General features: G+C 44.2%; 1 protein-coding gene across 1 annotated transcript; it reads left to right on the forward strand.

Moving 5' to 3' along the window:
- Positions 1-123: 123 nt before the first annotated feature.
- LOC311342196 (heterogeneous nuclear ribonucleoprotein U-like protein 2) lies at positions 124-13,075 on the forward strand. Its single transcript, XM_084467009.1, has 16 exons — positions 124-160; positions 1,048-1,350; positions 1,829-2,071; positions 3,752-4,112; positions 5,199-5,272; positions 5,628-5,767; positions 6,098-6,197; positions 6,286-6,398; positions 6,774-7,040; positions 7,509-7,631; positions 8,160-8,288; positions 9,597-9,765; positions 10,694-10,981; positions 11,323-11,489; positions 11,710-11,961; positions 12,151-13,075. The coding sequence occupies exons 2-16, from the start codon at positions 1,071-1,073 to the stop codon at positions 12,259-12,261; spliced, it is 2,817 nt and encodes a 938-aa protein (XP_084323135.1). The 5' UTR covers positions 124-160; positions 1,048-1,070; the 3' UTR covers positions 12,262-13,075.
- The last annotated feature ends 137 nt before the right edge of the window (positions 13,076-13,212 follow it).

The following is a 13,212-nucleotide window of genomic DNA, read 5'->3' on the forward strand; positions in this document are numbered from 1 at the left end:
ACCAATCGTTAGAAAATAACTCCAGTTGCGGAACGGAACTTCCAGTAGTGTTTCTCATGTAACTTTAGTTCCTACCGGACAAGGAAGTCGCGGGTGTATAGCCGGAAATGCTCAACTATCGTCTTCACGCCAAGCAGGACGCGCGCAACTCGTGTAGCAGGTAGGCCGTATTCTTTCATTTTTTCAACAAAATGCGTTTCACACCAAGTTACAGACCAAATAGTAAATGAATAAAAAGCAGAACTGCAGAGAAACTTGCTTTTGTTTTCTACAACCAAAGGTTTGTGGAATTCTTTATTTTACTGCAGGATATTGGGGCTAGCGGATTTGGCTAAGCTAATGCTATATACATTGAAGACGATATTTCTGTATTATGGTTCAATTCCGAAACTCTAATTTAGAAAACATTGTCATCTTGTAAATTATTTGTAAATATTACTGACCAGATACTGTACATGGTGTGTTAATGTATATTCAACACGACTGTACTTGGTAATCCAGCTAATGCTAGCATAGCAAAGCAACCGGGAAGCCAATTTTTTTTCGAACATCGGGAAACTTCGGAAATGTTCGTCACGGCCGCATTGTTTTTGTATTCTTCAGATTAAGAACACTTAAGAAGCCCCGGTTCGCGGGAAATCGTTTCTATCACAGCTTCGCAGTTTAAGTACAGAAAATCAAATATGAACATAATAGTGTGGTGGTGAATGTGGAAAAATATTCACGTATATGTACGTGAATATGTATTATCATATTGTGCTTTGCACTTTGTTGAATTTTGTTACTTGTTTTATTTTCTTGTATTTCTTCTCCACTTTTATATCGCAACTGTTGCACAGCAATTTCCCTCGGGATAAATAAAGCTTCTTGAATCTTGAATCAAACTCACATTTTCCTAAAATATGCATATTCTTAAGTGATTAAATAGTTGACTACTACTAGTGCTTTAAATGCTCCACACATACAAAACGGTAATTGTATGGCTTCCATATTCTCCTCTACATTGCAGCCTACCAAGACTGATTTATTGTGTGATTTCTTCCTCAGATCCTGAAAATAATATCAACAAGATGAGTATGGACGTGAAGAAGCTGAAGGTGAATGAGCTGAAGGAGGAGCTCCATCGGCGTGGTCTGGACACGCGTGGTCTCAAGGCTGACCTTGTTGTGCGGCTGAAGGCAGCACTGGACTCAGACACCACAGATGGTCTGGGGGATGGCGGGGGCCCGCCTGCAAACCAGAACGATGAGCTCTCCAATGACTTCCCCGCAGAGGAGGAAGAAGAGGAAGATGAAGAACAAGAAGATGATGATGATGATGATGGAGATGGGGGCATTCAAGATGGGAATGGTGAATTCTTTGTCATTTTGACACATTTTACACACGCTTAAGTGAAGCCAAGGGAGACTGCTACGATAGTTGGATCAGCCAGACCTGCTCTCTACTCAAATTGAAAATTTAAAACAAGAAGGCTTAGTGGATTTGTTGGTCTGCTTATCAAAATAACATGCTTGCTGGGGTCCCTAACATATACTCAATGGGTTTAGAAATTGATTTGGTAATTTGCAGTATTAGAGATAAGTGAATAAGAGATGCTTTTTAGACCATCATGAATCTTTAGTGGTCGGTTGGGTGGTCTGCTTGAATAAAAGCTAATCATCTTGTATTCAGCTGACCGCTTAGATTTGTATTTACATTGCTATTGCATTGTAGCAATACCACTAGATTTGTATTGTAGTGGTTTCTCTTATTTACATTAATAATCCCTTCTTTAAATACTTAATACATTCCTGTATAACATACTATTTCTTCAATCTCGGGACTGCAGAGCTAGATGAAGACATGGCAGAGGAAGAGGGGGCTGGGGACCAGGATGAAGACAAGGACTCGGGTGGAGACTACGAGGCAGAGGAGGCTTCCGAGGAGCCCTTCGAGAGCCAGCAGGCCAGCGAGGAGGTGCAGGACCTTGAGCCCGATGAAGAGCAGGAGCCTCTCAAGGTGGAGGTGGTGCCTGAGGTGAAGGAAAGCATCAAGTCTGAACCAGAACCCTTGGTGGAGCAGATACAGGAAGGTAAGCACAGAGGATTGTACAGCTTCACCTTCACAGACGCATCATGTGCAGTTTAGTGATGGGCATTTGAAGGCATTTCGATATCCAAATATTCTATCAAAAGAAATTGGGTAACCGGTTAACCGAACACCAAAAAAATAAAAAAGGTCTTGCGTTTCATAATTGAGGGCTTCTGTGATCTGGCTTTCACTAAACAAATGTATTTGGTTTCCATAGCGACGGACCAATTGATCGGGCACTGATCCGTCAAGAAACACCCTCATTAGTTTCAGTCACACTAATGAAAGTAATTGGGGATAAGTTTGCTTGTGTTGGAATCAATCAGTGTTGGGTGCTCTATGGTATTATCCGTTATAGCTTTTTTCCTTAGTGCGCAAGTGAGTGGATTTAAAGGATAAAACACGAAATAAGTAGACTGAATCTGCGCAGTTGAAACAAAACAATCCTTCATGACTAGGGGGTTTGACCGATATATCGGCACCGGCCAATTTCTTTTTTTTATTATTATTTTTCCGGCTTGATTTACAGACAGTTATAAATGTTCCTTTTTTAAATTGAGACTTGTACCATTTGTTATCATCATTGTGTAACATTAATTGAGGGAGCAAAAGCAGTATCTGCTCCAAATATTGGCTCAAGAAAATCGGTATTGGCGTGACTGTCATCGGTTAAGGCTGGTGAAAAATATATTGGCCCTAAAAAATCCATATCGGTCGATCCCCATTCATGACAACATGAACTGTATTAAGGAAGAAAATTAAATTTGATTCAAATCAATTAAGGCACATACTGAAGTTAATGAAATGAAGCACAACAGCAAAAAGTACAGATGGCCATGGATATCAATAGAACCCTCAACCTAGGGCAGGGCGATTAATCGAATTTCGTGATCGTGATTTCGATTTCAGAGTGATCACCAAACTAATATAATCGAGTTGAGACAAAAAAAAAATTATATATAGAAATTGCAGAACAGCTGGATTCATATCTCGACTTCATTTTCTATTTGACCATTTTGTGTATTTTTTAAGGGGAAATTCTCATTTTCAAAGTTCTCATTTAAAAAGTGTTTTTTTTTTGAGAAATTATGAATAAATGCATCATGTTTTCAAACTCAAAAATAGTTTGAATAATCGAGATTTCAATATTGACCAAAATAATCGTGATTTTGATTTTATTTCCATAATCGAGCATAATCAAACCTACCTCAACCTGAATTTTTTTTTTTAAATGAATAATATGTTATTAATATAGCTATGAATACAATTTAATTCACTTAAGGCAAAATAAAAATCTGCTACAATCATATATGAATTCCCACGTGCTTTCTAATAACGGTGCCCATCTATAGTGCAGGTAAGGAATTAAACATCTCGTTCAAGAATGGCCTATTTGACATGCCTGTCGGTCAAGATAATCACAAAAAACACAAGACTTGTGACTGTTGGCTAAAAGTATGCAAGACCAGTGCTCTACAGTCTTTTAGAAGTGATTTTGAAAAGGTGATGTTACTCTGCACATTGCACTTGTTTGTTATTGTTGTTAAATATTATTTGATCATATTGTGTTTCGGTGGGTACAATGTTGACGCTGAGACGTCTACATTGACGAAACGTTTTCTGAGTCATGAGAAGGGCCGTTGTGAAACACCACCTGACCACCTCTCTTCCTCTTTGTCAGCGGTGGAGGTGAAAAGGGAGGAGGAGACGGCCGTCCCAGAGGCAGCAGCTGAAGATGTAGAGGATGAAGAGTCTGCTCCGCCGGTGGAAGAGGAGGAGGTCAGGGCTGAGCAGAAACCCAAGGCAGAGGAGGATCGTCCTGAGCAGGAGGAGCGTCCTGAGCAGGTGGAGCGCCCTGAGCAGGAGGCGGAGAAGGAGGATGTAAAGAAGATGGACGAGGAAGAGCAAAGCAGGGAGGGTCAGAAGCCAGAGGGCGGCCAGCAGGTGAAGACGGAAGGAGATCGGTCTGGTCAGCACGGCCGCAAGAGGCCCCACGACGAGGGCCGTGGCTACAGCTACTATGAACACCGCGATGAAAAGAGGTACACTATACTGCTAGGGATTGGTGGTGGTCTTTATTGGTTTCCATGAGCTTTTAACCTTCATGGACAAGAGAGTGGTGGGAAAGTGGGTTTGGAGAAGGGAGAGAATTAGATTTAGCTTTATGTGGAAATATATATTTAGACTTCAGATATTCTTTTGTTGTGATACTAGCTTTTATTATTTGAGTGATGGTTAAGACCTTATTAATATTATGACGCAGGTAGCAAGTATGAAGAAGTTAATTGTAGGATGCAATGACTGCAACTTTAGGGGTAGCTTACAGCTACAGCTTGTTTCTCATGACTTGCAGCCTGCAAACTGTAAAAGAAAAGAAAAAAAACAAAGCTGTTGAACGATAGTGTCTTGACACATTGACCTAGGGGGAAAAATCTGAAATTCCTTTGGGAGCAAATATTTATTCAAGGGGCGGAGATACTAAGTAGCCGTGCAATGTGTGTGGCTAGCATGAATGTTATCCCACGTGCGGTGGACTCGTGCTGCAACCATTGTCACACTGTGGGGAAAGCTATTTTCAGTAGATATTCCAAATTGAGTAACAGTCAATTCTGATGAATTAAGATGCAGGTGGTGGTTTGGACAACTTGCACAAAGATTCAAGTATAGGGGATTGACAATATTTGCATACACCCTCAGCCACAAGACTTCATTTGGATCACACATAAACATAATCTATTGATTACACTGAGTGCACCCATGAATTATCCATTGATTACACTGACCAAACCTAAGCATTATACATCGATGACACTGATCACACCTTACGCATAATCTATTTATTACACTTACCAGGCTCTAGCATTATCTATTGATTACACTGATCACATGTAGGCATCACTTATCTATTTATAACACTGATCACACTCTAAGCATTATAAATGTATTACAGTGAGACAATGTAGGGATTATCCATTGATTACACTGATCGCATCCAGGCATTATCTATTGAATTCACTGATCACACTGTATAATGGCCCCCTCGGGGCCACAGACATGTGGGATGTTGGCCCTGTGTGCCTCTCGGAAGGTTGCGTCAAAGAGGGTAACTTTTGTGTTTTGTTGTGTAGGTCTCGCACACCGCAGCCCCCAGCTGAGGACGAGGAGGAGTGCATCGATGACACGCTCGTCACCATGGACACATGTGAGTAACTCAATTACTCTCCAGATAGAGAGAGGGAGAGCAAGCAAATGTTTGCAGTCATTATCAAACAAATGATACACCAGGGATTGCATGTCAACGTGCCGTCTAAAGTACCAATATAAACCACCTAGCACTCTTATGGAGCTTAAGAAAGCCCTTTGATGTGGGATAACCTGATGTACTGATGGAACAGTTTTTGTAGCTGCTCCAATTTTGATTGTATGGTTAAATATTCACAGCCTCACAGATCAAAGTGTCTGCTTAGGAAAAACACAAGTTGGAACACTAAGGATTTGGTCTCAAGCGTTGAGTGATCACATGAAGGGATAGTGATGTTCAAACGTTGTGCTCCCAGACAACTGCGACCTGCACTTCAAGGTGTCGCGGGACCGCTACAGCGGATACCCGCTGACCATCGAGGGCTTCGCCTACCTGTGGGCCGGCGCCCGGGCCACGCACGGCGTCAGTGCCGGACGCGTCTGCTACGAAATGAAGGTAGGCGGCTAAACGCTCTAGTGAAGACTGTCCCGACATTACAAGTCCCCTAACCCGGTCATGTAGTTGGTCGCTCTGTTCAGGTCTTGTAAAGTTATAAACAGTGACATTCATAATCGTTATAGTTAATGCCTCTGTACTGGTCTTGTGATCGTCAATATTATTATGCATAGAGACGTTTTGAAGCAGAACACACTACTTAAGACTTCTCTAAATTAATATGTAATATTGGGTTTTTTTTGCAATCATTGCATTGATCCTTTAGTATGTAATTCAAATGGGACATTTGAAAGTGGATTACTCTTTAAATAATACTTTCGCTTCATTCAGATAAATGAGGACATTCCTGTGAAGCACCTGCCCAGCAGTGAGCCAGATCCTCACGTAGTCCGTATTGGCTGGTCACTCAACTCCTGCAGCACCCAGCTTGGTAAGCCAACCAGAAGTCTAAAGACTACATCTCACAGAATGTGTGTGTGAGAGAGACCGGCTGAGTTTCCTTTTGACCTGTGTTCCAGGTGAGGAAGCCTTCTCCTATGGCTACGGAGGAACTGGGAAGAAATCTGCTGACTGCAAATTTGAGGACTTCGGGGAGAAGTTTGGGGAGAACGACGTCATTGGCTGTTACATCGTACGTATGAGGAGGGTTTGGGCTATTACATCCTATGTAGAAGGAGGGGTCAGGCTGTCTGTGGGGAGTAGACTTTACACTGGAATACATAGGAAAGCTTTTTATGGTTTTTGGTGTATGGCACCCCTTTTTAAAAATATCTGACTTTGAAATTGTAAGGATGAAAATACTGTTTTTACACCTTGTCTAAAGCTCGTCTAATTTGGTCATATCTACTGCATATGAATGTTTTGTATGTTCAGTCAATATAATTGTGTGCTTTTCTTAAGCAGAAGCCATCCTTTTTTATTTACAGATAATTCATTCAGTTAGAAAAACATGCCTCAAGTTCTCTGAAATGTCCCAAACATAACAACCACCATCTCCTCCCTTCAGGACTTTGACAGTAACGAGGAGGTGGAGATGTCCTACTCCAAGAATGGCACCATGTTGGGCGTGGCATTCCGCACCACCAAGGAACAGCTGGAGGGGCGTGCCCTCTTCCCCCACGTCCTGGTCAAAAACTGCGCCGTTGAGTTCAACTTCGGCCAGAAGACGGAGCCCTACTTCCCTGCTCCGGAGGGCTACACATTCATCCACACCCTGGAGATGGAGCACAAGACCAGGGGTGCCGTTGGACCCGCCAGCAAAGGGGAGTGTGAGGTAGGAGAGTGCTGTGTTTTCCTACAGCATCGTAGACTGTCATGACCACAACAGCTCAGGGCGTTGTAATCAACCGTGAATATTCAGGGATGCACAAAAACTTGATGAATAATAATATTTAAAAGTAAGAAATTTGCGGACAATAACGGGCCATTTTTATATTCCGATGATGAAATTGGAGCCGATAATCTGATGCCAATATTGCTTCCATTGTCTTAAACATAGGGCTAAACTATTGCTAAACCCTATTGTCACACTCATGACGTCAAACTCCTGCACCTGAGTAGAGCCACACGGTGTGGGTGTAGATTAGGGAGAAAACCAGCAAACATGTCATCACAGGTTTGGACTGTTTTCAGTCATAGAGGACGATGCCACGATTGCTTTTTGCAATCGATTGTTTAGCTATGGCTGCGCCATCTTAGTTGTTGGGCACCATGGTGATGGTATGGTGTGTGTGGGTTTCAGATCCTAATGATGGTGGGTCTGCCTGCCTGTGGTAAGACCACATGGGCCACGAAGCACGCCCAGGCCCACCCGGACATGAAGTACAACATCCTGGGAACCAACGCCATCATGGACAAGATGAAGGTCAGCAACGTGACAAGTATCGTATTAGTGCTGCTCTTCTGAATGTAACTGTCAGGGTGACAGATGGCTCTCCTGCTACGGTTTCCTGTTTACTTGGGACAGGCTAGTAGAGGAGGTTCATATACATCTTAATTTGTACGACACATCTTCATATTATAAAAAGGACCTGATCCCGCATAAATTACCTTTTAATTTCTATAATGTAAATTTTGTGGGTTTTCTATGCCTTTTTATGGACAGGAGAGTAGACAGACAGAAGAGTGGATTTAAAAAGGGGGAATAACATGACGCACAGGGCCACAGTTCAGAATCAAACCTGAGTGACTGGGTTATCGCATATGTGTCAGTGGGTTGAGCCACGGAGGGGGGAAAAACCTGCCGAATTATTGGCTTTTGGTGGACCAGAGTCACCACCGTAGAACAATACACAGGCAAAGTAAAAGTGGATATTTTAACACCAAAGTAGCCAATTGGCTATAACGGCGACATTGTGTTGACATCCGTGCGGTTTCCCCCCGCGCTCGCCAGGTGATGGGTCTCCGGCGCCAGAGGAACTACGCGGGCCGCTGGGACATTTTGATCCAGCAGGCCACGCAGTGTCTTAACCGGCTGATCGAAATCGCAGCACGCAAGAGACGCAACTACATCCTCGACCAGGTACTGCCCCCGCACCCACACCGCCCCTGCCCACCCACCCACCCACCCAATGTGTCTCTAATGGATTGTGTTTATCTTTCAGAGGGGGGTGTATGCGATGCTTTGTGTATGCTAGAGTAGAAGGAACTGAACTTTGCTTGTGTTGTATTGTAAAACCTGAATGACTCCTCGTTATCAAAGTGACAATGTTTTCATCCCCTTCTGCATTATATACCTTGTATTGTCATTTCTATTTTTTACGCTTTTGTTATTGTCACACTATACGGTATTGCTTTGTGTGGTGCATCTCAACAATGTGCCAGTAAACCATGACTATGTAGAGAAAGAGATGTTTGATGCTACAAGTAATCTCTACCTGGTGAGTAAGACCAAAACCCTTCCATTGCTATGGTAAAAAAAAAAAGACGCTAGCGTCGCGAGCTTTGTCTTTATAAAGCTACGTTTGGCACACAGGTATATATACATGGAAGTGTTGAGTGTTTGTGTTAATTAATTAACCCTCAAGGTAAGTGACGACTAACCAACGCCTTTTGAGATTTTCAGCGCTTATTATACAGCAGGTGTTTTAGCAGGCAAAGGTAGGTAGGTCGACGGGCTGGGGCCCCCTCTCAGATCCATGGTAACCGTGAGTACCCCCAGGTAGGTTTTCTCTATGTCTGTTGTTGTCCAGAGTGCGTCCACGAGCACGTATGGAGAACAGGTGAGTCAGAGGTGGGTAGTCGGGAGAACCTCGGTTAGGGTATTTTAACCACTTTAGGGTAGTTAGGTTAGGTAGTTAACAAGCTGTACTGCTAACTTGAAATGGATGTACCTTTCAACCTTTACATTTAGGTTGATGGAAGTTAAACATGGAGCAGAGATTTGTTTAATTTAAAGAGGCTAGTGCTATGAAAGAGTAATCCAAATGGAAAGGCTAATTCCAGTTATGATGATGATAGTAGAAATGTTGTAGTTAAAGTTGAAAATTCCATATGAATTAAATCTTTACTGAGTTTGTAATTCACCATGTAATGTTACGTTAGGGAAAAAGAGCAGGTTATATCCTCAGTTTAGATCCATGGGGTTCTCCCTCTGGTAAAGATGCACAGAGCCCCTGGCGGCAACATGATGCCGGCTGCTTTCTCGAGGTAAGTGGGGAGTGAGGAGAGGTTCAATAGAAACTGAGTAACTAAAACATCGCTAGACTGACAACCAAGCCAATCCTCTCTCACTTCGTTATTACAGGGTTCCAGCTTGCTCCCAGTGGAAAGCCAATACAAGTTATCAATAACAAACAAGCTTCTACCTCTCTCTTGTCACCATTGCTAGACAAATGTATATGGATCAGCCCAGAGACGAAAAATGCGTCCTTTTGAAGGTTTTCAACGCAAGGCTATAGTAGTTTGTCCCACGGACGAGGACTTAAAAGAACGAACGTTAAAGCAAACTGATGAGCAGGGGAAGGATGTGCCCGATCATGCTGTATTAGAAATGAAAGGTAGGAACGCTGTGGAAATCAACCAAACACCAGATCTACTCTTATTACTCTTTGTTTTGTTTTACTTTTTATTTTTTGTCTCTAAATCAAAAAAAATGTCCCTACCCCCCCCCCCCCCCCCCCACTCCCCAACTCTCCATACCATCATAGCCTTTTGGCCAGATTTCAAATGTAGACATTTTTTATAAACCTAAATTTTTAATCTTTAAAAGTTTTTTTGCCCTATATCTGCCACCTTCTCATACAAGCTCCCTCAAATACACTGCAAACCGAGCTTCGGTTTTGCGTGAATCTTTTGGATATTTAATCTTTAGCGTAACCTCTAAAGTTACGTAACCTCTCGTTCCTGAAAGAGATGTTTCTAAACGTCTTCGCTGAGGTTTACCAGCAGTCACGCGCCAAATACGTTTGAACTTTTGGAAAGTTCATTCGTAACGCCATTACATAACCAGTTCTTGGTTTGCAGTGCTATTTCCTCTTTTACCCAACCTCCCTTAGCCCCTTCCCATCTTCCCTTCTATCTCCTTCTCCCTCCTACCTCACACCCTCCCTATTCTCTAAATATCTCCCTCTGTCTATCTATCCCACCCCCTCCCCCACTTCTATCTTTCCTGTGTTTGCATGGAACAAACGTTTCCTCCATGTTTCCCCCTGGAGGTCACGTCTGTTCCGCTCCTGGCCAAACACATAGCCATCTGCTTTCATCTACCTGCTGAACCTTTCATCATGTCTGCACACTGCTGCTACCTGAGACTAACTTATCTTTCGTTTTGTCTTGCGGTGGTGTGGCTGCTCTGGTCTCCACTACCCAACCCCTCCCCCCTCCATCTCTCTACCTCTCTCCTCTACTCCATCCTTCCGTCTGGCCGGATGCGCTCTCTCTCCCCCCGCCCCATCCCTCTGCGTGACTTGGTTGTGGCGCTCCAAGCAAACTTCACACTGCCAGAGTCGGGCGACTTCCTGGACGACGTGAAATTCCCAGAGTTGGAGCGCGAGGAAGCCGACAAGCTGGTGAAAGAGTATAACGAGGAGGGCCGCAAGGCAGGCCCCCCACCCGACAAGCGCATGGACAGCCGGCAGGGCGGCTTCAGGGGCCGGGGGTCCAGCGGTGGCAGTGGTGCAGGAGGAGGCAGCTTCCAGCGCTATGACAACCGTGACGGGCCTCGCAGCGGGTACCAGAGCCGCGGTGGGACCAGCGGCAACGGGTACCGCGGAGGTGAGGGGGTTCTCCGAACGGTCGGGGGGGGGGGGGTTCCTCTGTGCCATCTGCACTCAATGATTGTTATGGATTGTGGAAAATGGAAGGATCAGTCTTTAGGAAATCCGCCTCAACTTTGTTGTACGGAAATGTACTGGGTCCAAAAAAATGGACAATGGTCCTTTTTTTTTTTGCCGTCACCCACCGCAGCACGTTAACATCTCTAGAGAATAGTTTGGGGATAGCGTTCTAGCGGTCAGCATGTCAGTGGTGGCATGCTAGAGTCGGCCTGCATGGTAACGTGTTAGGGAAAGCTCCCTCGGGTTAGCCTGTTTTTAACATGTGATGGGTGTTTCCAGGTTACAACCGCGGCGGAAGCGGTAACAACTACAACCAGAACCGCTGGGGCAGCAACTACCGAGACAGCGGCTCTAATGGCCGCGGTGGAAGTTACAACCGCAACCAATCGTCTGGGGGTAGCAGCTACACCCGCCCTGCGCCCTACAACAAGAGCAGCTACAGCCAGGTAAACCTCAACCACGTATACACCCAGACCACGGGGATCATCCCCTTACTGAATGATCCTCAATATCATCATGCAAGTAAACGTCTCCATGCAGACTTCCGTTGTCAAGTGAGAACAATAATTATAACAATTATAATAACTAACAGAAAAACCTTACTGAAACTTCCTCTTCACCTATATTGCCAAGCTAAAATTGTGTTTTGGTTCTTGTCGTTTCCAGGGCAACTACAACCAAGGCGGCTACAACCAAGGCGGCTACAACCAGGGTAGCTACAACCAGAGTTACTATAGCCAGTACCCGGGCTACAGCCAGAGCTATAGCCAGCCGGCAGCCGCCGCGGCTACAGGGCAGAGCTACAGCCAGACCCAGCAGACCCAACAGCCCCAGCAGACTCAGCAGACGCAGCAGACGCAGCAGGCCCAGCCGGCCCAGCCACAGACCCAGCAGAACTACAACCAGCAGTACCAGCAGGTAATACTAATGATTAAAACTACAGAGCTACAACCACTTGTACCAGCATGTAGGATAACTATTAATTATTTTGGTTGCTAGAGTAATGGATAACATTTCCGGTATATTCCAGTATGTTTTGGAGATATTCATAATTAACTGATTACATCTCTCCTCCATTGATTTTACCCCCCCCCCCCCCCCCCCCAGTATGCACAGCAGTGGCAGCAGTACTACCAGAACCAGAGCCAGTGGAACCAGTATTACAGCCAGTATGGGAACTACGGCCAGGGGAACCAGGGCTCCTCGGGCTCCCAGTGACCTCCTCGCCCCCACCCCAGATCCTCGTCCTCTCCCCTGCTGCCCTGAAGACCCAGTCTGTACAGTCTCACCTGACATGGACTCTAGCCCCGATCCCTCCCTGCTAGTCCTCTCTCAAGGTAGCCCCCGTCCTCCCCTCCCCTGGTCAGTTCTCGCAGAGCCGTTTAACTGGTTCTCGATGTCTATTTTCTACTGGAGTCTTAACCCTTTCAGAGGAAATATTGAAGCGCCAGATGGAAAGAAAGAAGAGTGGAGGAGATGGTCCTTCGGCGTCAGACGCTGTTTGTGGATGCCGGCTGAAAGTTTTACGGTCCACAGGTGTAGATTTCAAAACAAGGTAGATTTAAAATAATTATGTATGGAAAGCATAGAGAAAGCAAGACGTGATTAGTGTGGGGAATAAACCAATTGTGTGAAATAGTTTTGCTTGTTAATATGAAGCTTAGCCAAGAACAAGATGCATGCTTTCCCCTCGTGACGGTCCGGTCACTTTCTGCTACTCTGCTTCGTTTATCGTCTTTTTAATTTACTCTTTGATAAGATTCCTCATCGAGAATCTTTTTTTGTTTTTTTAGGTGTTAATACCATAGATTTTCATTGCCCACCCCTTGAGCAAGCAGGATATTTTGCCACTGTTTCGTAGTCTTGTGCGCAACCATTTGTTTTTTTTATCCTTTTGTGATTGCTGTTGATTGTAGTAATATTTTATGGCAGACATTTTTCTATCCAATAATAAGTCTGTTGACCATGACGACGACCCAAGTTACCCAAACTATGTGTCTTTATACAATAAATGCAATTGTATACTCCTTTACATTTGGAATGAGTTGTCTTTTCATGCCTTTTTGACTCAAACTGAACATCCTGCCGACAAATAAAATAAACGAGTCTGATGGAGACATCACAAACTACTAGTTTCATTCTACATTCAACACATTTACACACAGATTC

The sequence above is a fragment of the Micromesistius poutassou genome (assembly GCF_964030765.1).
Source record: "Micromesistius poutassou genome assembly, chromosome: 4".
NCBI classification, from domain to species: domain Eukaryota; kingdom Metazoa; phylum Chordata; class Actinopteri; order Gadiformes; family Gadidae; genus Micromesistius; species Micromesistius poutassou.